At 38.5% G+C, this 25622-nt stretch overlaps 4 protein-coding genes and 1 long non-coding RNA gene across 5 annotated transcripts; 1 reads left to right on the forward strand and 4 right to left on the reverse strand.

The window, feature by feature from the left end:
* Positions 1 to 3111: 3111 nt before the first annotated feature.
* Positions 3112 to 3761, reverse strand: LOC123878901. The gene is made up of 2 exons (XM_045926278.1): positions 3552 to 3761; positions 3112 to 3391 (listed from the first exon to the last, which is right to left on the reverse strand). Exons 1-2 carry the CDS (start codon positions 3687 to 3689, stop codon positions 3191 to 3193), a joined length of 339 nt encoding a protein of 112 aa, XP_045782234.1. The 5' UTR covers positions 3690 to 3761; the 3' UTR covers positions 3112 to 3190.
* Positions 3762 to 9807: 6046 nt separating this feature from the next.
* Positions 9808 to 10694, reverse strand: LOC123878900. Its single transcript, XM_045926276.1, has 2 exons — positions 10248 to 10694; positions 9808 to 10087 (listed from the first exon to the last, which is right to left on the reverse strand). The coding sequence occupies exons 1-2, from the start codon at positions 10383 to 10385 to the stop codon at positions 9887 to 9889; spliced, it is 339 nt and encodes a 112-aa protein (XP_045782232.1). The 5' UTR covers positions 10386 to 10694; the 3' UTR covers positions 9808 to 9886.
* Positions 10695 to 10801: 107 nt separating this feature from the next.
* LOC123878883 (putative nuclease HARBI1) lies at positions 10802 to 13049 on the forward strand. Its single transcript, XM_045926261.1, has 2 exons — positions 10802 to 11284; positions 12186 to 13049. The coding sequence occupies exons 1-2, from the start codon at positions 10802 to 10804 to the stop codon at positions 12930 to 12932; spliced, it is 1230 nt and encodes a 409-aa protein (XP_045782217.1). The 3' UTR covers positions 12933 to 13049.
* Positions 10978 to 14418, reverse strand: LOC123878894. Its single transcript, XM_045926271.1, has 3 exons — positions 14016 to 14418; positions 13199 to 13284; positions 10978 to 11944 (listed from the first exon to the last, which is right to left on the reverse strand). Exons 1-3 carry the CDS (start codon positions 14245 to 14247, stop codon positions 11396 to 11398), a joined length of 867 nt encoding a protein of 288 aa, XP_045782227.1. The 5' UTR covers positions 14248 to 14418; the 3' UTR covers positions 10978 to 11395.
* Positions 14419 to 15824: 1406 nt separating this feature from the next.
* LOC123878907 lies at positions 15825 to 17191 on the reverse strand. Its single transcript, XR_006798910.1, has 3 exons — positions 16822 to 17191; positions 16587 to 16590; positions 15825 to 16312 (listed from the first exon to the last, which is right to left on the reverse strand). It is a non-coding gene; the product is annotated as an uncharacterized LOC123878907 (long non-coding RNA).
* Positions 17192 to 25622: the final 8431 nt, after the last annotated feature.

Genomic DNA, 25622 nt, shown 5'->3' on the forward strand with positions numbered 1-25622 from the left:
ACACCGAGTCGTATTGCTACAGACCTCTGAGACATTCCCTCCTGAAGCAAAACTACCGCTCTGGTTGCAGTTTCCATATCCATATGACGACGAGAACCAGGCATTGTAATCGTGACTAGTACGAAATCAAATAAACACAGTGATATTCAACAGCAAACTTGTAAATGACACTAGGAACCCCTATGCATAGATTCAGTCGCTTGGACTGAATCTATGCATAGGGGTAAATTTCAAGCACTTGCATTTTTTTGGCTGTCCACTTAATGATAACGTGTAAGTTATTGCTTAAAATATCGTTAAGGATTTCATAAACAAGCCTACTTGATGTTAGAATGCATAACTTTGCTTATGATTGACATACCGCATATTTATAAACAAAATTCGATATTAACTCGTGGTGGGCCCTATTTTGTTTTGAGTAGTTTACATGGATAAATTTTGATCAATGCCCCCCATGTACTTATTGTAGGTGTGCACTAATACGGGCTTTGACAATCTTGGCCGGCACGCCGACCTGGTGCCATGTCTGAATTGTGATAAGTTGACACTGCGGTGACTTGTTTTACGTCTTTCCACGCTAAAACTGTCGACTCACCACCTCACATCTTTGATTGCTTGAGGCGTGTCGGTCCTGCGCTTGTTCGAAGTCCTGACTACGTCCGTTTTGTGTAGTTTTAAAAACCTGCACAGCTTCACTGAGTTATAAAAATCATCCATAAAAAGGGTGTAACCATTCCCCAGAAATCCCTGCATGAGATTTATGACTATTTTTGCTGTGGCGCTGGTTAAAACTAATACAGTTCTTGGCTGACGCGACCTTTTCCTGCATAAAAAAAATTTACACAGTACCCCGTTAAGGCCTCGCACAGCTCATAGGATTTAAGACCAAACCGAGCCGCTTTAGAACGGATGCACTGTACCCAACTTAGATGTCCTTTCCATAAGAGGAGGGATTCGTCAATATTTCTTGGCTCGGGGTACATATATCAGAAAATTTACGATTAAAATGGTTCAGCAGCTTTGCTATTTTTTCTAATTTGCGATCGGGGTGGTCGCGCGAAGATGGAGTATTCATTGTTAAAGAAGTGCAAAAATCTCATCATGAGCCAAAATCGGCCAAGAGTCATGAGCTCCCTAAATTCAGGTATTTCTGTAACCCCTGTAAGCCAATATTCGTCGACCCTGCCTCTTACGCAAAGACCCTCTAAAATCATCACAGAAATCAAGCGGTAAACTTCCGCGACAGACGTTTTGATCCATTTGTTCCATCGGCTTTTTGGGCCGATGCCTACCTCCGCAGCCTTTTCAAGTTCCTGCCTGGCATATCTGTTGGTCTCCTCTACTATCGTGTCCATTATGGGTTGTTGGACCTGTTCCTTCAATCTTGGGACCAGGTGTTTCGGAAAACACCTCCCGCTGCCCGCGGAACGTATTAAAATCTGCGGGTCCATTCCCGCTTCCGCTGCCGCTTCGACCCCTTCTTCGTCAGAGGAAGCATCGAAAATCTGCCGGAACTCGTCTAATTCATCTTCGTCCTCGTTTGCCGACTTAGTCGGAAGGGCTTCGGCAGTTGAGGTCTCAAATACTATGAATTCTTCTTCATCCTATAATTTCCATGCAGATCCAAACTCAAAAAGAGAAAAGCAGCACATGCAACCAAAATGTTCAACAGCAGCCAAAATAATAATAATAATAAATAAAACAGCAGGTACATCTCGCCAATACATGTCCTTGTTCCTTTTCTCTTGATTACAAGCAAATACAACGATATTGCCAAGTCTTTTAGAAATGAAGCTAATATTCTCTTCAGCTTGTGAATATGTGGACAGCTTCATGATTTTCTAGTATAAACAATGCCTTGATGTTTTTAAAAATGAATTTAACCGTAGTTAAAAGTGTCACGTTTTTTGTCTTTTCTCGTCTTATTTACATGTGAACCAGTCTCCGCAAACCGTTTAAGAGCGGATCATCATAGGAATGGAACTTTTACTCTCTGCCAAACTTCAAGGGTGGCTAGTCTAATTGCTGATGCTGCTGTTTCTAAATTGCTGGGTTGTTTTTGTTGAATTTTTTAATGCATCTAAATATGCGCATTTTGTTTTGTTGGTTCACGTCCCCGTTGTTGTTTTTTAGGCCTACCGACTTGTTTTTTGGAAACAGCACTATTAATTTTGTTTACAATAACAACTGTGTTTATATTTAATTTAACGTCATTTGATTTATCAATTGTAATTTTTTCGCGGCCATCTTTTAATCGTTTTAGAGATTTGCCTATTTTGGATAATTGCGGTGCATTGATTGTACTCGTGTCTAATTTTTCCAGAACTACGACTGGTTTTAAAATAGCATTAATGTTGCTAATGCTTGTACATTTTCCGAACAAAAAAGTCGTGCGATTGTTTCTTTTGTTCGTTTCGTCTACTCCGTGACTATTGAATAAGTAATACTTGCCGTTGTGACACCAAGACGACATTGTTTTCAGTTGGCTTGTAATTAAATAGTTGTCTGTAGCGTCAACATGAGTTTCGTTAAAAATTTCACGAATTAAAAGGTTTTTTTTAATAAGTATCGAATTTCCCACGTTTCAATTATCTCAATTTTTTTTTTAATAAATTATTTTCAACTCAATTGTGGGTTATTTATTGATTTATCAATTGTAATTTTTGTCACGGGTATCTTTTATCTGTAGCGTTAACATGAGTTTCGTTAAAAATTTCACGAATTAAAAGGTTTTTTAACAAGTACCTATTGAATTTCCCACGTTTCAATTTTTTTTTTTTCATTTTTTTTTTAATAAATTATATTTGCAACCCAGTTGTTGGTTATGTCAGCCAAAGAATTACCGACGCGTATATCGGAAGGCAATTCTGAAGGATCAGGAATCTCCTCAAGACAAAAGTGATTCACTTTCATGGGGTATAAAATTGAGTCTTATGACACTTGAATAGTTGGATGCGTATGCTAAGATAGCAACACATTGCAAGAAATATTAAATTGACTTAAATACTGAAATAAAAATTACTGAACAGAAAACATCGTGAGGACACCTGCATGCCTGAGGTTTTCCATGTTCTCAAAGGCGTGTGAAGTCTGCCAATCCGGACTGGGCCAGCGTGGTGGAATATGGCCTAGAGTCTAGACCCTTCTCAATCTACTGAGAGACTCAGTAGTGGACTGACGATGGGGTTGATCATGATATATGTATATTTCTTACACCAATTGGTGACTCCTCAGGACCACAACCCACTGCCATCTCCTGGCTAATTGCATGCAAAACATGCACTGCGTTGTCGGAGATTGAAGGCATCTCCACACAATTGCCGGTGGCATTTTTGGCCTTGTTTAAGGCCGCACCCTCATCTCGGGCCTTCCGCTTCTGGTCTCGCCAGCACTTGAAACAAAAAGTTGTTAAATTAATGCGCTTCTCTGTATATCTTGAGGAAATTGTTATAGTATATGAATGAATATTTATGTTAAACATAACTTTTGAACCTATTTCCAGTGAATTCCACTAGTAACTGATGCAAATGAAAACAGGTACTTCAACTTACAATTTTCCATTGCTCCACCGACCTCTGTGGGCCAAGCTCGTCCAGTTCTCCTTTTAAGGTTTCCCACTGGGAATTATTAGTGGCCGCCCCTAAAGGCGTCCTATAATCCCCAGCGGCGAACCCGGGGTGCCGCGCCATATATTGGCACTAATATAAAATTTGCGCCTTGTTGCTTCGGTTTTATTAATTCATGTTTGACTCCATATTAAGTAGGTACACTTAATAATATCCATATCATCAAAATAATTTACTTACAACTTCTTATTATTTTCCATTTTGCAAAACCTCGTAAGGGAGTAGTATATTCTTTGTGCAAAACAGTAACTTATGACGGAAACCCGCCAACATCCAAAATAACAAATTCAAGAGACGTCAAATTGACATAAAACGTCATTTTTAAACACAGACTATAGGTTTTAGACAAAAAACGAATGAACGAAATCGGTGTTGCAACATTACGGCGTGTCCAAACATAGCGCTGCGAGTGCGCGGCAGCAACACGCGGCAATCGCGAGACACAGCTCTGATGCGCGACTAGTGTAGACATCCCAGAAATGTGTGCGCGGCAATACTGCGCGGCATGTCCTAGACACGCTGTGCTCTCAGTTTGCATTCGATCCAAAATGAAAGCGGCCGCGTGTGTTGTAGCTCTACTTATTATTCGAAAATTACGCAGAAGGAAGAGACTGAAAAAAACAAGGCAATGCTGGATACGACCACTTTTCCAACAGAGGGTAAAGAATTTGAAAGTGATTAATTATGAAATCCACTATCGAACAACACAGTTTTTAAGATTGACCTTGGAAGAATTTGAACATATACATACACTGGTGGAACCATTTATTAAAAAAACTGATACACACTGGCGTGTAGCAATAACGACGAAAGAGAGACTCGCAATAACTTTGCGATATTTGGCCACAGGAGACTCATATACTAGTCTACAATATATATTTCACGTGTCAAAGCAAACAATCTCAAAAATAGTCCCAGAGGTGTGCGATGCCCTAGTGAAAGCTCTGAAGGATGTGATAAAGGTAAAAAAGAACAACTTTATTACTTACATTATTTTTATTAAGTTTTTAATCAATCATAAATATGTGCATGTTTAATGTGCAGACAATAAAAATGAAACAATCACTATTTAATTATAAACTATTCTCAGTATTCAAATCGTTAATCAATTGTGTAAGTCCGGATCCCATACTAGAGTCACTAGAGGATGCCGTATTGGAGATATCGGTATAATGTGTAGTAAAATAACCTGGTCTTCTTTCATCGTTTTCTTGAATTGTAGACTGATTGAGTTGGTTTATACATGCCATATCAGCGTCAAATATTATAGTATTTATGGAATGTTTTACTCTTGCTAAGGTTATGGGATCGTATTTTCTCAACTCTGCCGCTACGTGCATGCCAAAAGCAACGTATAAATCGTTGCTGTTATCGCTTTGTTTTCGCATTTCTTCCAATGCATCTTCTAACATTTTATTCTCGGCATCATACTCCGGATCTTCGTGTGTTCTCTTTGTTGGCTTCCTTTTAGTTGGAATCGTAGATGCAGTATTCATGTTAGTCGTATTTAGTTCTGAAGTGCCTTGTTCTGTAGCGCTTTGTTCTGTAGCGCCTTGTTCTGTAGCGCCTTGTTCTGTAGCTCCTTGTTCTGTATTATGTGACTGCGACGATGAGCCACAATCCTGTAATCAAAACAACGATTTTTAGTTGTGTTTGTAGAATATAGGTATAGTCTTTGGGATTTAAGAAGTGTCTCCGTTTCAGCTAGGACTAAAATGCTTTCGTATGATGTCCGACTGTTTTCATTTATATCTGTCGTAGAATGTCGTAGTTAGATTTCCACGCGATTCTTTGAGGTTACCCACCCCCACCCGTGTTAAGATAAATTTCGCATTTTTTTAATGTGAACTTTATATTTTTCAGTTACCAGTATCGGAACAAGATTGGAAGATAGTCTCTAAAGAATTCGAGGAAAAATGGAATTTCCCACATGTCATCGGTGCTTTGGACGGAAAACATATAACTATTCAGGCTCCTTTTAGAAGCGGCACCGAGTATTACAATTATAAAAAATATTTTAGTATTGTACTTTTAGCATTATTATTATTATTATTATTTTAGCCTACCTCTAATTTTTTTTTTTTTTTTTTTAATTATTATTATTATTATTATTATTATTTTTTTTTGTAATTTTTTAATATATTTTTTCCTTTCTTTTTTGTCTTTTTATATTTTTTCTCAATATTATGTATATGCAGGTAAATATATATTTTTTTTTTCTTCAAATTAGTAAGTATAAATATACTTTTTTTTTTTTTTTTTCTTCTTCAGAGGTCATCCCAAATGCGGGCAAAGGCCTCCCCCCTTTTCTTCCAGTAATCTCTGTTCGCTACCAGGCGCGTCCAGAGCACTCCAAGGCCGTCGGCCACTTTTAGCATTAGTAGACTCAAATTACAATTTTATGTACGTTAACGTTGGAAGTCAAGGTCGAATATCAGATGGAGGCGTAGGGACTGACCGTTTAATTTCAACCCAATTTGGATTACAAGTAATTGTAATAAAGTAAGTAGGTTGTCCTAATCTAAGCTATAGAATTCCAATCCTTTCATTTCATGTACCTGGGGCTCCCAGTAAAACTATATAGGAGATTTGTAATCCTTTTCGCAGGTATATCTATCTTTTTATCGTTTGAAGCCTTTGGTTTTAGAGATTTGCTTATTTTGGTAATTTGCGGTGTCTGATTGAATTCTACGCGTGTGTAATTTTTCTGGAACTATGTCTGGTTTATTTGGATCAGTGAGGTTTGGCTGTAACTGTAAGCTTGTGGGTTAATTTTCATAAAAATCGGATAGATTTTCAACGCGGATTTTATTGATCTGATATTGATCGTTCGAATGCGTATAACTTTTGATTATTAATGTAGCTCCCTCTTGCTTAAAATGCTTCTACATTTTCCGAACAAAGCCCACATCGAGACATCGAGCAGTGAGATGGTTTCGATTGACAGCCTACAGTCGAAAGCGATATTCTGTGCGTAAACGCTAGTTGACGTTAAATGGAATATGATAGGCACATCTAGCCAAAACATGATGTCCTTGATCCTTTTCCGTTGATTACAACGATATTGCATAGTCTTTTGTTGTAGATGATGTATTTTTGGTTTATTTGCTGTATACGTTTTTGTTCTTCTTTGATGTATTACTGGTTTTTTGGCTGTGAACATTTTTAAAGCGATTTTGCTTCGCGGAACGCTCCACCGTGTCAGTAGCCTGATGGTCAGGAACCAACCAACCAACCACCAAGACCAAGTGAAGCGTTTAACCGCGCAATATCAACAACGGTGTTGCGGTTACGCGGAGCTGTCTTCACGCCATACGTCTGGATCAGCTCATCGACCAGACGATAGCGGAACATTCTGTGCGTTAGCTTTTGACCTGGACCCGCATTGGCGTAATGTGTCACGTAAGCGTTTAATTTGCTTACATATATGACTCGCCTAAATACTTTGATATACCATTTGATACCTCTCTTCCTTTCATAATTAATAAGTACATGGATAATTTTTGATCCTTTCGATCAACGCCCCCCATGTACTTATTGTAGGTGTGCACGAATACGGGCTTGTACTAATTGTTCAAAAACAATCTCGGCCGGCACGCCTCTGGTGCCATGTCTGAATTGTGATAAGTTGACACTGCGGTGACTTGTTTTACGTCTTTCCACGCTAAAACTGTCGACTCACCACCTCACATCTTTGATTGCTTGAGGCGTGTCGGTCCTGCGCTTGTTCGAAGTCCTGACTACGTCCGTTTTGTGTAGTTTTAAAAACCTGCACAGCTTCACTGAGTTATAAAAATTATCCATAAAAAGGGTGTAACCATTCCCCAGAAATCCCTGCATGAGATTTATGACTATTTTTGCTGTGGCGCTGGTTAAAACTAATACAGTTCTTGGCTGACGCGACCTTTTCCTGCATAAAAAAAAATTTACACAGTACCCCGTTAAGGCCTCGCACAGCTCATAGGATTTAAGACCAAACCGAGCCGCTTTAGAACGGATGCACTGTACCCAACTTAGATGTCCTTTCCATAAGAGGAGGGATTCGTCAATATTTCTTGGCTCGGGGTACATATATCAGAAAATTTACGATTAAAATGGTTCAGCAGCTTTGCTATTTTTTCTAATTTGCGATCGGGGTGGTCGCGTGGTGATGAGTTCATTGTTAAAGAAGTGCAAAAATCTCATCATTAGCCAAAAATCGGTCCAGACTCATGAGCTCCCTAAATTCAGGCATTCCTGTAACCCCTGTAAGCCAATATTCGTCTGCCTCTTACGCAAAGGCCCACTAAAATCATCACAGAAATCAAGCGGTAAACTTCCGACATAGACGTTTTGATCCATTTGTTCCATCGGCTTTTTGGGCCGATGCCTACCTCCGCAGCCTTTTCAAGTTCCTGCCTGGCATATCTGTTGGTCTCCTCTACTATCGTGTCCATTATGGGTTGTTGGACCTGTTCCTTCAATCTTGGGACCAGGTGTTTCGGAAAACACCTCCCGCTGCCCGCGGAACGTATTAAAATCTGCGGGTCCATTCCCGCTTCCGCTTCCGCTTCGACCCCTTCTTCGTCAGAGGAAGCATCGAAAATCTGCCGGAACTCGTCTAATTCATCTTCGTCCTCGTTTGCCGACTTAGTCGGAAGGGCTTCGGCAGTTGAGGTCTCAAATACTATGAATTCTTCTTCATCCTATAATTTCCATGCAGATCCAAACTCAAAAAGAGAAAAGCAGCACATGCAACCAAAATGTTCAACAGCAGCCAAAATAATAATAATAATAAATAAAACAGCAGGTACATCTCGCCAATACATGTCCTTGTTCCTTTTCTCTTGATTACACGCAAATACAACGATATTGCCAAGTCTTTTAGAAATGAAGCTCTTCAGCTTGTGAATATGCGAATAGCTTCATGATTTTCTGGTATAAATGCCTTGATATTTTTAAAAATGAATTTAACCGTAGTCAAAAGTGTCACGTTTTTTGTCTTTTCTCGTCTTATTTACATGTGAAGCAGTCTCCGCAAACCGTTTAAGAGCGGATCATCATAGGAATGGAACTTTTACTCTCTGCCAAATTTAAAGGGTGGCTAGTCTAATTGCTGATGCTGCTGTTTCTAAATTGCTGGGTTGTTTTTGTTGAATTTTTTAATGCATCTAAATATGCGCATTTTGTTTTGTTGGTTCACGTCCCCGTTGTTGTTTTTTAGGCCTACCGACTTGTTTTTTGGAAACAGCACTATTAATTTTGTTTACAATAACAACTGTGTTTATATTTAATTTAACGTCATTTGATTTATCAATTGTAATTTTTTCGCGGCCATCTTTTAATCGTTTTAGAGATTTGCCTATTTTGGATAATTGCGGTGCATTGATTGTACTCGTGTCTAATTTTTCCAGAACTACGACTGGTTTTAAAATAGCATTAATGTTGCTAATGCTTGTACATTTTCCGAACAAAAAAGTCGTGCGATTGTTTCTTTTGTTCGTTTCGTCTACTCCGTGACTATTGAATAAGTAATACTTGCCGTTGTGACACCAAGACGACATTGTTTTCAGTTGGCTTGTAATTAAATAGTTGTCTGTAGCGTCAACATGAGTTTCGTTAAAAATTTCACGAATTAAAAGGTTTTTTTTAATAAGTATCGAATTTCCCACGTTTCAATTATCTCAATTTTTTTTTTAATAAATTATTTTCAACTCAATTGTGGGTTATTTATTGATTTATCAATTGTAATTTTTGTCACGGGTATCTTTTATCTGTAGCGTTAACATGAGTTTCGTTAAAAATTTCACGAATTAAAAGGTTTTTTAACAAGTACCTATTGAATTTCCCACGTTTCAATTTTTTTTTTTTCATTTTTTTTTTAATAAATTATATTTGCAACCCAGTTGTTGGTTATGTCAGCCAAAGAATTACCGACGCGTATATCGGAAGGCAATTCTGAAGGATCAGGAATCTCCTCAAGACAAAAGTGATTCACTTTCATGGGGTATAAAATTGAGTCTTATGACACTTGAATAGTTGGATGCGTATGCTAAGATAGCAACACATTGCAAGAAATATTAAATTGACTTAAATACTGAAATAAAAATTACTGAACAGAAAACATCGTGAGGACACCTGCATGCCTGAGGTTTTCCATGTTCTCAAAGGCGTGTGAAGTCTGCCAATCCGGACTGGGCCAGCGTGGTGGAATATGGCCTAGAGTCTAGACCCTTCTCAATCTACTGAGAGACTCAGTAGTGGACTGACGATGGGGTTGATCATGATATATGTATATTTCTTACACCAATTGGTGACTCCTCAGGACCACAACCCACTGCCATCTCCTGGCTAATTGCATGCAAAACATGCACTGCGTTGTCGGAGATTGAAGGCATCTCCACACAATTGCCGGTGGCATTTTTGGCCTTGTTTAAGGCCGCACCCTCATCTCGGGCCTTCCGCTTCTGGTCTCGCCAGCACTTGAAACAAAAAGTTGTTAAATTAATGCGCTTCTCTGTATATCTTGAGGAAATTGTTATAGTATATGAATGAATATTTATGTTAAACATAACTTTTGAACCTATTTCCAGTGAATTCCACTAGTAACTGATGCAAATGAAAACAGGTACTTCAACTTACAATTTTCCATTGCTCCACCGACCTCTGTGGGCCAAGCTCGTCCAGTTCTCCTTTTAAGGTTTCCCACTGGGAATTATTAGTGGCCGCCCCTAAAGGCGTCCTATAATCCCCAGCGGCGAACCCGGGGTGCCGCGCCATATATTGGCACTAATATAAAATTTGCGCCTTGTTGCTTCGGTTTTATTAATTCATGTTTGACTCCATATTAAGTAGGTACACTTAATAATATCCATATCATCAAAATAATTTACTTACAACTTCTTATTATTTTCCATTTTGCAAAACCTCGTAAGGGAGTAGTATATTCTTTGTGCAAAACAGTAACTTATGACGGAAACCCGCCAACATCCAAAATAACAAATTCAAGAGACGTCAAATTGACATAAAACGTCATTTTTAAACACAGACTATAGGTTTTAGACAAAAAACGAATGAACGAAATCGGTGTTGCAACATTACGGCGTGTCCAAACATAGCGCTGCGAGTGCGCGGCAGCAACACGCGGCAATCGCGAGACACAGCTCTGATGCGCGACTAGTGTAGACATCCCAGAAATGTGTGCGCGGCAATACTGCGCGGCATGTCCTAGACACGCTGTGCTCTCAGTTTGCATTCGATCCAAAATGAAAGCGGCCGCGTGTGTTGTAGCTCTACTTATTATTCGAAAATTACGCAGAAGGAAGAGACTGAAAAAAACAAGGCAATGCTGGATACGACCACTTTTCCAACAGAGGGTAAAGAATTTGAAAGTGATTAATTATGAAATCCACTATCGAACAACACAGTTTTTAAGATTGACCTTGGAAGAATTTGAACATATACATACACTGGTGGAACCATTTATTAAAAAAACTGATACACACTGGCGTGTAGCAATAACGACGAAAGAGAGACTCGCAATAACTTTGCGATATTTGGCCACAGGAGACTCATATACTAGTCTACAATATATATTTCACGTGTCAAAGCAAACAATCTCAAAAATAGTCCCAGAGGTGTGCGATGCCCTAGTGAAAGCTCTGAAGGATGTGATAAAGGTAAAAAAGAACAACTTTATTACTTACATTATTTTTATTAAGTTTTTAATCAATCATAAATATGTGCATGTTTAATGTGCAGACAATAAAAATGAAACAATCACTATTTAATTATAAACTATTCTCAGTATTCAAATCGTTAATCAATTGTGTAAGTCCGGATCCCATACTAGAGTCACTAGAGGATGCCGTATTGGAGATATCGGTATAATGTGTAGTAAAATAACCTGGTCTTCTTTCATCGTTTTCTTGAATTGTAGACTGATTGAGTTGGTTTATACATGCCATATCAGCGTCAAATATTATAGTATTTATGGAATGTTTTACTCTTGCTAAGGTTATGGGATCGTATTTTCTCAACTCTGCCGCTACGTGCATGCCAAAAGCAACGTATAAATCGTTGCTGTTATCGCTTTGTTTTCGCATTTCTTCCAATGCATCTTCTAACATTTTATTCTCGGCATCATACTCCGGATCTTCGTGTGTTCTCTTTGTTGGCTTCCTTTTAGTTGGAATCGTAGATGCAGTATTCATGTTAGTCGTATTTAGTTCTGAAGTGCCTTGTTCTGTAGCGCTTTGTTCTGTAGCGCCTTGTTCTGTAGCGCCTTGTTCTGTAGCTCCTTGTTCTGTATTATGTGACTGCGACGATGAGCCACAATCCTGTAATCAAAACAACGATTTTTAGTTGTGTTTGTAGAATATAGGTATAGTCTTTGGGATTTAAGAAGTGTCTCCGTTTCAGCTAGGACTAAAATGCTTTCGTATGATGTCCGACTGTTTTCATTTATATCTGTCGTAGAATGTCGTAGTTAGATTTCCACGCGATTCTTTGAGGTTACCCACCCCCACCCGTGTTAAGATAAATTTCGCATTTTTTTAATGTGAACTTTATATTTTTCAGTTACCAGTATCGGAACAAGATTGGAAGATAGTCTCTAAAGAATTCGAGGAAAAATGGAATTTCCCACATGTCATCGGTGCTTTGGACGGAAAACATATAACTATTCAGGCTCCTTTTAGAAGCGGCACCGAGTATTACAATTATAAAAAATATTTTAGTATTGTACTTTTAGCATTAGTAGACTCAAATTACAATTTTATGTACGTTAACGTTGGAAGTCAAGGTCGAATATCAGATGGAGGCGTTTTTAAACATTGTGAATTGTACCGAAAGTTAGAAAATAATCAACTTAATGTACCAGCACCAGAAATTTTAAATATACCCTACACAACAAAAGTACCCTATGTCATATTAGGAGATCAAGCTTTTGCTTTAACTAAATATATGTTGACACCTTTTGCAGGAATTCATTCAAAAGGGTCTAAAGAACGGATTTTTAACTACAGACTATCGAGAGCACGTAGAGTAGTTGAAAATGCTTTTGGTATTTTGGCGTCTAAATTTAGAGTACTGAGAAATGCAATTATGTTAAACCCAACATCAGCTAAAAAGGTAGTTCTAGCTGCTGTTCACTTGCATAATTTTCTTCGAAACAGCTCTTCAATAACAACCTCTAATAACTCAATGAATGAATCAGTTACTTTAACACCGAACGAATGTATAGGTGGCACTCCAACCGATATTCGTAATTTTTTGGCAGAACATTTTATGGCAAACGGGTCGATTATTTGGCAAGATAGATATTAAATAATTACGTTATGAGAAACTAGATGACGCCCGCGACTTCGTCCGCGTGAATTTATTTTTTAAAATCCCTCGGGAACTCTTTGATTTTCCGGGATAAAAAGTAGCCTATGTCACTCTCCAGGTCCTCAGCTATACCTATGCAAAAAATCACGTCGATCCGTAACTCTGTTGCGGCGTGATTGAAGGACAAACCAACAAACACACTTTCGCATTTATAATATTAGTATGGTTATACATGAATGTATGTATGAAATTAGCGTACTTACCACTGTGTCAATAGGATTACCCCTATCATGCAAAAAGTGGAAAGATTCGTAGGCAAACCATTTAGACTTGTAGGCCTTGTTTCTATCTGTAACAATAAAAGTGTCAATTCTGTTATATCCATCTGCTTGTGAGAAATACTTTCCTAAACATGTGTGTATAAACTCACGACCATCAGTCTAGTTTACCAGCTGATCAGACCGTTAAACATATTTTACAACGGTCACATATTTTAACCAAAATATTTCGATGATGATTATACGTATTTCGAAAATTATTCAATCTACGTAATTGCATTAATTCATTGATTTATTAAAAACATTCATTCAATGATTTTGCGCTCTAAGAAATGTCAAACTCAATCGGTTTGCCATATTTATTTATATTTTGGGTCGTGCATGAAAAAACGTACTATACTTAGTTGAGCATTACAAACGTGCGAACTGCGTACGAACCATATTACTATCATTACCTGCTATAGTTCTTGCAATTCACGAGGGCGGGTGGCTCATGGTTGTGTGTGTATCGTATCTGTATAAGTGTGAGCGAGCGCAATGCATGCGCCTGACCGCTCTCACCTAGGCTCCGACAGGCACGCACACTTACACAATTATACATGTACACGACGTAACCACAAATAAAGCTCACTCGGTTACGTAAATTCCAAGAACTACATATACCACAGTATACATTTAACTTAGATACCTATATGTAAGTAGAATAGAATCTTTTGTTACAAGTACTTCATTTTGTTATTGTTTGCTGTAGGAGTACTTATTGTCATTTCATCAATATCATTAAATAAAAGATTAAACTTACCCGAACCAGTAATGTTACTCGTTTTTTCTCTGTTTCTCTCCCTTCTGTATGAGCTTAAAAGACTTTTCATTTTGGTTTTTAGAACTGCTTTCGGTTGCTCGAAATTTTTTGCGATTTCATCCCACATGTCTTCTCTTAAATTATTGTTATGATATTCTTTGCGCCTGGTGTCCCATAATGCATTAAATGAACCATATATTTCAATAAGTCGAATTGCCGTTTCGTTATCCATCGTTTACGTCCACACACCTTCACTGACGAACGAACACTACGCGCGCGGCAACCTCGTTCGCGCGCGGCAGCAACACGCGGCATTCGTGCGCGGCGGCCGTCCAAACACAGCGCGGAAATCGCGCGCGGCATGCCGCTCACGATTGCCGCGCTATGTTTGGACACGCCTTTAGAATATCGTATGATTTTGTGAAACCGCAACATCGGTTTGTCTACGCGATAAAGTCAAGTCTTCGACGACTTTGTCTCTCGTGTCGACCATGTTAGTGTAAACGAGAAAACAGTCGACATCGACAATATGTCTCTCTCTCGTCGCGAGATATCTCGTCGGCCGTATGTTAGCCCAACTGGAAATACGTAGGTGCTTCCTAAAAGAATATCAGCTGTTCCCCACCCATTAAAGACACACCTTCACCGTATATGAAAGCACTGGTATTTTCGAAGTCTTTGTGGCTTTGAAAAAAGCCTTTTTATGTAAATAGCTGTGAGACACATCCATGCTTGCTTGCTTTATTAAATACACCCTTAACCCAAACCAAATTAAAACCATAACCATTTCAGTCTTTAGTTTCAGTCAAATTAAAAGATAAAACAAAATGTGATAAATAGAAAACAAGAGGGCAGGAAAGGACTATTATTTGTATTTTAAAGCAATACGCCTGTTCTTTTTTACGAAATGAGCTAAAACGTTGTTATAAAACTTGCTTTGACTTTTGATTTTTATTAACAAATGCTTTACGATTGACATATAATGGCTAAATCGGATAATCTTTCTTCTTTTTGGATATTTTTACGTACGTTTGAATACGTTTTAGAGCGGAAAATGATCGTTCAGCGGATGCTACTGTTATAGGGAGAGTCAAAAACATACTACTTAAAGTGAGCACTTGTAGAAATGCATCACACAATGACGTATTTTTTAAATGCAAATGTAGTCCATAAGTGTGGTGTTTATAAAATGATGCAGATGTGTATAAGACTAAGTTATTTTTTTAGTGCCGTGAAATAGAAAATTCTCGGGAGTAAAGTCATGATATTTTGTCATCGGGAAACAACTGGCTGTACTGCGCCTATTTTGTTTTATTTATTAAATCAAGGAAAGATAGTTGAGAGAATGATCTATATCTGTGATTTAATGTTGTTAATAATTTCCATATAAAGGCGCTTGAAATCAGTTTTTGGGTCTATGTCAGAGTGCAGTCTGCGACGTCGTCGGGGTGGTTCACAGATCCGAAGAATACTATCGAATTTTCTTTAAATTGTAAAGAAAACCATCTTTCGAAAGATTCTAACTTCGCGTTTTGCAACTTCTGTGTCAACTTGCTTGCTTTGTAACAAGGAAAAGAGGCGCCCGTTCCCACTTGTTCAACTGATTAGTTCAACCGTTGAACTAGTGGGAATTTCTTTTCCCACTAGTTGAACTGCCTCTAAGTCCACTTAAGAGTTGTTGAACTTGGGGAATTTTTAACTAGTCTTTTGTAAACTGTTGAAGCTGGTTCTTTACCTTCAGCAGCTTCTTCACATGAGTTTCTAAGTATGGCGTCAATTTTATTTTGTGTAAAATTGGCAGGTAAAAATCAGCGTGCTGCACTGATTTTATAATATTGTTACGTATTTGTATACAAACTCACTGTGGGTGTTTTTGCCTAAATAGGGTGATATGATGTATTATAAACGAACAATTACTTTGTAATTGATTTAATTATAAACATCATAATATTTTGGGTGTATTGAAGTCAGTGTTTTCAATTTGAGTCTGTCCTTAGTAAATCTTCATTCAATTGTATTTCGTTCGTATTTACTTCACAATCGGCAATCACTGATATTGAAAGGTATTCGAAACATTTTTAATTTATCTATACAGTGTTTAGGTCACAGTCTATATCATTTATATTTTTGCCATAAAATGCTGATTGGTAGAGTCATTTAAAACGGTTGTTGTTATTTTTTTTTGGGAAATGAGCTTTAATTATTGTTAAGAGTTTTAATTTTCCCATGGTATTAATGGCTCTCTTTAGATGTCAAAGTAAATAGAACTATCAGTGACTTTGAAAGTATATTGAAAACTATTGTGGGGTACCGTATGGGTATTTGTGGACTCCGTTAGATCGTAAAGGATACACCCAAGTTATGTACACTATTTTTACACATTATATACAAAATAATAAGTTACACTAAAGTTTGTATTTACATAAAGAATATTATTTACACGGAACAGAAGTGTCCTATTTATTATTGCGAGTCGTCCAAAAGGTGGACGCAACGACCGCTCAAGGAGGCGAATAGAACTAACTGAACACGGGGAATGTGGGAAAAGCCCTTTTATAGCCTTTCCCAAACCATCCTCCTCGATTACGCTAAACTCAGTAAATACCGGTTCATACCGGTGGCAAGCGCCCAAGAATAGGCCCGCAGGTGCACTTTTACAGGTGTTATTCGCAGGTGTTATTCACAGGTGTTATTTGCAGGTGCAATTCTAGGAATTGGCTTGCTGCGAATCACCATCGTCTAACAACAAACAGTTGCGCGACGACCTAACGCGGTCTAACCATCCTACGGTAGTCGGTCGCCACACTATTAGGTTTTTTAACATAGTTTCATCTAGCAAACACAATTTTGAATTACAAGACCCAAGAACTATTATTTAACTTATTTTTATTTTAATAGTAGATTATGCAACATGGAGATAATGTAATGTTTAAAGTCGTAACGAATTTGAATTAAATAGTGAAATTGCAATCGAATGAAATAAACAACTTCCATCGGGAGGCATTGGAATTATTTCGTGCAATATGACCGATTCGGCCACCAGTAACGACTCATACTTGAAAATCGAAACGTTGAATCAGAAATATTTCGTGAATAACGCTGGTGAAAAAAGCAAAAATAATGATATACTTCAGAGAAACGCCTTTTATATGATTTTCTTTTATATTTTTTTTTGGAAAAATCTCTGTAATATTCAACAGTACGCTAGTGAAAAAAGCAAAAACAATGATATACTTCAGAGAAACATCTTTTATATGATTTTCTTTTAAAAGATGATTGATGATTGATCAAATGCCCTGCATACAATCTAATTAAATGAGTACCTATTTAAGAGTGTTTGGGTATACCTCTTGAAAGTTTCCTGATGCGTAAAATCGCTAAGCTACTAGCACTTGAATTATAGGTGGGATTAGCAATCCACGATTATTACAGTTTGTTGAAGCGAAATCTCACTCATTTTCACCAAACACCTTTAACGGATTTTCTGCATCACGTAAATATCAACGCGATAAATAATTAAACCTTCGGCCGAGTCGAGGAAATCCTGAGGTTACGACTTCAATTATGGATGGATGTTAATCTCTTTCCATAATAAATACTTAGTGACTTTTGGCAACCTTAACAAGGCTCTCTCCGTCACTCGTTTCCACTCGTTTCATACAATCGTAGTTCCAATTTCATTTGAATATTAAGCAACCAAAGTCCATGAAATTTTGCAGACACATTCTAGAAACTAATATCTGTGTCTGTGGTGTTTAAGATTTTTCTAAAAATATGTAGTTTTAAAATTACAGGGGCTCAAAGATTTGTATGAAAATTTTTAAGACCGCGTAACTTTGAAACCGATATTTTAACAGAAATCTGGAAAATCACAGACATAGATATTAGTTTCTAGAATATGTGTGCAAAATTTCATGGACTTTGGTTGCTTAATATTCAAATGAAATTGGAACTACGATTGTATGAAACGAGTGACGGAGAGAGCCCTCTTAATCTACCTTCTCTTATTCTTCACACTCTTGAAGTTGGTTATATTTGGGCGTTTGTTCTTATTTCGGTTGCATCCAAAATGGTAGTTACATCGGTAAGTATATCCATGTTAACGGTGCTTACGTTAAAGATGCTTGTTATGCACTGTACTGCTTGATGATAGTTGTCGGGAGTTGTCGTCTTAATTGCCACAGCGACGCAGCCTGCGGCTACCTGATATTTAGGGCGTTTGTGCTCTCATTTCAGTTACATCGGCAAGTATGATATACTATAAGCTGCTGTTAAAATGATAAGTATTGTTGCCAATGTCCAGCCCTTTTGTCGGAGTCTCTCCAACCACGCTTGAACAATTAATAAATCAATATTTCAAAAAAATCTGAATTTATTACATTCCTTACAAATTCTAAGTATTTGCTAGTTTTTTTTTTTTTTTTTTTTGACCTAATACATATAAGAAAATCCCTGACATGATGTCAGAGACGTTTTTTAAAAGTTGTAGTTATTTTTTTTTATTGTTATTTTTTTTAATTTCAGTTTTAAAAGGAACAGAACCTTGTAATTTTTGCCCATGTTAATTTCTATATTTAATAATAAAAAACAACGTTGCGCCTTCTGGTTCTGTTCCTTTTAATGACTATTCCTGCTATTTTTGAACAAAATCTCAGGAATAAGTTTCCGCTCGCGGCGCTCTCCATTATGGCGGGAATAGAGCCCATTTGTTAGAGTTTAGGCGGTGTGGTATTTCGTGGAGCCCACCAGCTGATTATTGTACTTTTTGGGTTTAAATAATTTATCAGGATTGGAAATGAAACACGTCGTCCATCCATTAGGTTGCCGTAGAGAAGAGACTTTATTTTTAGTTTTACCACAGACTAATAAGTTTACGACACATAGTGTAACACTGCTGATTGAATATTCCCGCTCGTTTACTGAAAATTCATGCTGGTAGGATGTTTCCCACGCCGCTTTCGGGTTTGCGTCCTTCCATTGGTGCTTTTGGATTAAAGACCCCTTGCTCGTGTGAATTGGGCTTCATCCATCCAAAGAATTTTCATAATGAAACCAGGATCCTGTAAAAGGTACTCGTTCATTCGTTGGCAAGTGATTCTTGTAAAATTGTCGGTCTGTAAAATTGTCGTACTATAAAATTGTCGTTCTGTAAAAGACCTTTTCCACAATTCCATACCATTTTGTGCCAACTATTGCCCCTACACGTTTCGTGGATAAGGTGGGATCTTCAATAATTAAATTCATGATTCTCATTACTTGTTCCATTGGGAGGTTTATCTCCATCCTCTCAGAAGGCGAAACTTTTAGACCATTTTGGCAAAATCGTCTATGTACCTGTAACAAAAAACAAGGTCAGCGTGTGTCTACTGTTACAGGGGTTCTCCCGAAAGGGTTAAATAAGACAAGTGTAAATTAAAAATTTATAACACCCCCCACAAGTAAAGGTTACAGTAACGAGAAAAGACCTGATAACTTTCAAACGGCTGAACCGATTTTCTTGGACTATTCCGCGCCTACGATCCAAAGTATCTAGTAAGTAAGTTATGGAGCCAGGGAAGGTTGGTCTCCTCTCTTGGCTCCACATGGAGGACTGCAGATGGGATTGTGACTCCTTTATATGTTGAACTGGATAAAGTAAACGTCTCCGGTGGAATGGTCCATGTGCAGCACCCTCTTGATATGACCAGGGCCATATGGGGAGGTAGAGATCCGTATTTGTGGTATAATATGTTGAGACAGGTTATCCCGTAGAGGAATACAGACTGAAAGCATATAGTGTAGTCTTCTCCCTTCTTTGCGTAGGCGGTTGCAGTGCTAGATGATATCCTAACGTGGGATGCAAAGTTGCTGGTTGAGTTGCTTTGGCCCCCGCGGCTCATGGTGGGGCACGGTAGGCGATGGGTAAGAGATCCAGAGTATACATGTGATGTTCTTCGGTCGAGCTCCTCTCTGCTTGCGTCTGTTTTCTCTTGTATGATGGTGTCTAGGAGTCGGGTCAACCCTTCATCGCCTTTTACCCAAGATCGTAGGTGGAGAGACTGGGCTAAGGTCTGTGTAAAGCTGTATGACTCCATCTCCTGCAAGGGCTGTCGTTTGGCCCTTACCTTGGTTGGCTGAATAGGTCCCCTGTCGAGACTCCATAGGAGGGTGGTCTCTCCCTCGCATGAGAACGATATGGCCTTGTCATACATGTCCAAAGGGATATTGTCCCACACAACAAGTTGTGTTTGCTCTTGTTGGGCGGGCATTGTGATACCTTCAAGCTGGAGACCCCAAGTTGTTTCTCTGAGTTCTTGGGCGAAGAGAGTTAGGCATGTCTCTTGAGTTATGGATGACAGCCTAGGGTCCGGTTGTATGGGTGTTAATAGTTCTGAGTTTTCCAAAACATCATTTTCAAATAAATAATTATGTATCAACGTCCATCTTGACAGCTTGAAATTTGTCAATTGACATAATATTATGAACCTAACGGTTATCTTACCTTCTTTTCTACAAGAAAATTAGAAAAGAGCTGATAACTCTTAAACGGCTGAACCAATTTTTTTGGATTATAGCTAAGAACAGAAGCACAATCAAGCCACCTTTCAAACAAAAAAAAGTAAATTAAAATCGGTTCATTCGTTTAGGCGCTACGATGCCACAGACAGATACACACGTCAAACTTATAACACCCCTTTGGTCGGGGGTTAAAAAAGATATATTTTACTCAAATAAAAATATACTTTAATTACACTTGATAAAAATATATTTAATACATGGAAATAGAACACTGATATCGAAATTGAGAGACGTTTAACCTCTTTGAGGTTTCAGACCGAACTGTCGTGAGGCTAAGCCACCTTACTCGATTGTGGTCAAAGACCTTACACTTAAGGTCTTTGATTGTGGTCAAGTCAGAGCTGCCCCTTAGTCAGCCCTTTAGGATACAGCTGAGGAGTGTAACACTACGTGCCGCAGCGTATTGAGTGTATCTCTGTCTTACATAAAATTGTACCTATGTAAAATATTTCATAATTAATATCATTTTCACAAATATTTTTTTTATAATTTTTTTTTTAATGCTCTTTGGAAAAATACGAGCGTAGACTTTTAATCTTTTTTTTTTACAGCATCGATGTCCGTGATACATTTCCTTGCCAAATCTTGTAATCCATCGTTTCTCTTTATTTTATTTGTGTAAAGCTTATTATTTTGATCCCAATGTTGTGGAAAGCTTCTGATTTCTTTGATAAACTACAAAGTTATATTTTTTTCGTCGTCCGCCATCTTGTTGTTGAACGCTTTGTGGCACAGAAATCCACCAGAAACGTTGCGGAGCGCGCGCTGTGCTTTCAACTGTCAATGACGCATTCGTCAAGGGCATGCCCCACGTGCGCTGTTGACTGCGCTGACGCATACCTATGATTAAAGAAAAAAGGCACAGTGTGGACATAGCTGTTTGTGATCGATGCGTTTATCACGCTTGGTAATAGATCTCTGCCGCAAGATGAACGATAATGGATGCCTCTGCGGCGCCCAGGCTGTGCATTCCGCCAGTGGCAAGGTGAAAATTTTTAAAATTCTTTCGCATTTTTCCAGAGTGACATGGGCTGTATTTTCAGAAAAATTAGAAATCGATACGAATATTGTTATAAGCTATTTAGGATTTTTTTTTTGCTTTTCTTTATTGTAGCGCGGTGCCAAGGGCACGCGCAAGCGACCCGTATGACACTCGATCCGCGTACTTATGAGTACGTTTTAGCTTAAGACCCCCTACAGCTAGACACGCTGCTTGTAGCATGTCTGCTAGGCGTAGAACTGCTTGGTGACAGTTGTCGAGAGCTGTCTTTCTGATTGTCAAGTAATGACGGACACAGACGGACGGACAGACAGACAACTAAGTGAGTAACAACACCGTGAGGCCTTCCTTTGAGAACACCAACACTCGTATCCACCGCAGAGGTTCCCGTACTTCCGAAATCCTCATGAATGCTCGCCAGATATGATAGGACAAAGGGTAGCAACCACGTCTCCTGGAGAGCAATTATATCAGCAAAGCTGCACAGCTGCTGAACACCTTCCACAGAGCGCTTTATACTTTTGCAATTATATGTTACCATCGTTGCGTTATACATTACAAATCAGGGATGTTTCTGTTCTTATCAATATTTTGACCTCGATTTCTGTACGGCATAAATCGACGACAAGTTCCCCCGTCAGGCCAGATTTCATCGTTGAGAAAGATGTGCAACTTGTGTCGTGTTACCATCTATACTAATAAATAAAATTGGAGTGTCTGTCTGTAATTTCGAAATAACTACCTCATATTAAGCTCATATGGTTATTTGAACGATACCAACACTGAATCACACGTTTTTAAAATTTTTGTCTGTCTGTCTGTCTGTCTGTTTGTCTGTCTGTCTGTCTGTTTGAAAAGGCTAATCTTGGGAACGGCTTAACCGATTTTGACGGGATTTTCACAGACAAGTAGAGAATTGACCAGGGAGTAACATAGGCTACTTTTTTAACCGACTTTCAAAAAGGGTGTTGTGTTTTTCTACCTATGTACATCGAAATCTCCGAGATTTCTTAACCGATTTGCGTCATTTCTTTTTTAATCGATAGAGGAACTTTGCGACATTGTTTCATAAAAAATTTGGAGTCCAACTCTTCAATCCTGATGCTGCAGGGGATCTGACCAATCCACGCGGGCGAAGCTGCGGGCATCAGCTAGTTATTTTATAAGCACTATAGCCCCTCTCAGTCTTCATTTTTATTTTTTTTGTATTATTACATTCTCATTAGTTTTAAGAAATATGTACTCCACAATGTCTTTTTCTAACGTATCCTTATGAACGTTAGACACAAATAACGGAATCTTTATATCAGCAGGCCTAAACTTGTCATTAACCTGGATAGCCGCTTTCCCTCTAACACCCTCCTTTCTATTCCGATATCTTTTTCTTTGTACCTCAGTCCATTCCTGATTTGGTTCATTCACCTTCCGACCTCACTACCTCAGCCACAGTCTTACCTGTAACCAAGTTTATTGAGTGTGCGGTCGCGCTAACATCCGCTAAGGCGCGCGCGTCTATGTGCACCATCATGTGTATCATGAGTCATTTGATGATCACAACGTTTCTTCCATCATGTGTCAGTGAGTCAACAGACTACGACAGGAGGGAAACGATTTTCTTATTTGTGAAGAGGAATGATAGTATCTCTATTGGACATCTAGCTACTCTCCAAGCCCTTTGTGAGAATCTAGCATTGTTTTTCTCGCGACGCCTGCGGCTAGGTGAGCAGTGCGAACGCGCGGCTGACCTGCACACCAGAACTTAGCTTCGTTAGAGGTCCATATGCAAAATATCTCCGAAATATGTATATCCAGATTCGAGTGCAGCGATCGCGCGGATCGAGCGACTGGTATTGGATCAGTGGGGTCATTACTTAATAAGCAGAGCGGTCTGGAATGTAGGACCGCTTCAATTTGACAAAGTGTTGTGTTAAATTCATCATAGGTTAACGTGAGCTTACCTATGACTCGATACAGGTGGGATAAATAAATAATTTTTGACTTTGTATAGGAAAATATTACAGTTGGGAATGTTTGTGGTTGCTGAACGTCGTGCAATATCTCATCGAGAGTTGAATTGTCATCGCTCGATTAACTGCTGATGGGCCAGATGTATTGTAATCTTATCCACTGTTACTTGGAGTTCCATGGTAACTGCGAGGGTTGGAACTGAATGAAGGCCAATCACACTCCCCAATAGCGGCATTGTATAGAATGTTGTTTAACTAAAAACTAGTCTTATTAAAATAATACAAGTGTAAATTAAAAATTTATAACACCCCCGACAAGTGAAGGTTACAGTAACTAGAAAAGACCGAAAAGACCTGAGAACTTTCAAACGGCTGAACCGATTTTCTTGGACTATTCCGCGCCTACGATCTAAAGTATCTGAATTTTTCCAAAACATCATTTTCAAATAAATAATTATGTATTTAGGCAACGTCCATCTTGACAGCTTGACATTTGTCTATTGACAAAATATTATGAACCTAAGGGTTATCTAACCTTCTTTTCTACAAGAAAACTAGAAAAGAACTGATAACTCTTAAACGGCTGAACCAATTTTTTTGGATTATAGCTAAGAACATTCTCGATCAAGCCACCTTTCAAACAAAAAAAGTAAATTAAAATCGGTTCATTCGTTTAGGCGCTACGATGCCACAGACTTTCATTATGGTTGGTTCCAGTAATGGTGCCACGTCCCGATGATCCTGGAAGATCCCGCTCGCCGCGGCCGATGTTCGTAGCGGAGCGTTGAGGTCTGGACACCATGCAGGCGTATCTTCTAATAGAAAAAAGAAGGAAAAGTGAATAGATTTTTTTTAATGTCGCCTAAGTCAATTTCCGGGACGCAAACTACCTCTGTAAACATAAGGGAGGGCATCTAAGGGATCTAGAAAATATATACAAAATATACACACTAAAATATACATATATTACACTTTTATTTTGTTAATATTAACATATTTACAGACACATTTAACATGCCGACAAACACTAACATAAGGAATCAACACTAATGGGACGGGGGATATCAAGAGAGAAAACATCATTTTGTGGAGAAGTTTCGGGCAGGAGAAAACAATGTGAGTGACCGACCTCTCACCGAGACCACACTCACACAAAGAGTTGTCTCTGATTCTTAATTTAGCCAGATGAACAAAATACATGCATGGCCAATCCGCAGGTCAATCACTGATGAAACCCAGCGAACTACGGTAAAGAAAGAACCAGGGACGACGTGGAATGTCAGGTTGATCCGAACAATTTACCTTTAACTGATTTTGAATCCATCCATATATCCACGTGTCAATGAGGTCAGATTTAGCGAGAGAACAGAGGTCCAGGGTTTTGATTCCTAAAATGATATAAGGCACCTATATCTCAGTTGCTCGTTTAGCACACGTATCTGCATTCTCATTGCCACTTATGCCTACGTGACCTGATATCCAAGCCAATATATATTATATTATATACCTACCATTATATTACTCCAAAGAGGTAATTGTGTGTAAGTCTCGTTCAGTATAAGGTAGAAATGATGGCATATAAAATAAGTTTTCATCTATACATACATATATGACAGACTTTAACTTTTGTAAATGTTTATGTTTGCTTTCCGAAATTTTAGGGGCTCGATTGTAGAGTTGTTGCGGTATTTCTCGGCAAGTAGCTTTTTTTTTTGGGGTATGATGGCCCATTCATCGTTATGTCGCAGCTTGTATTAAACACTGGTAAATATTTGAGCGCCCTTGTCCACTACAGCTGGATCCCTCTTCTTTTTACGAGGTCTTATAGACCTGAAATTAGATGCAAGTTCTTCATAGTTCTGGAAGAAGTCAAATTGAATCTATTTGACATAGTAAGGATTTCTCGGGCGAACTTGCTGCATTCGAACTATGTAACTCGGCGCGTAAATGGTTAGATATACTGTTCAATTGTTGAATGGACGCTATCTAATTCCATCATTGTATGGGGCCTTTCTCTAAGTAGAATTGCTCAATAATTGTTACTCACGTAACCTTAACAGGTCTGCCGAATAAGTATGGATT

This window comes from Maniola jurtina, chromosome 26 (assembly GCF_905333055.1).
Source record: "Maniola jurtina chromosome 26, ilManJurt1.1, whole genome shotgun sequence".
NCBI lineage: Eukaryota > Metazoa > Arthropoda > Insecta > Lepidoptera > Nymphalidae > Maniola > Maniola jurtina.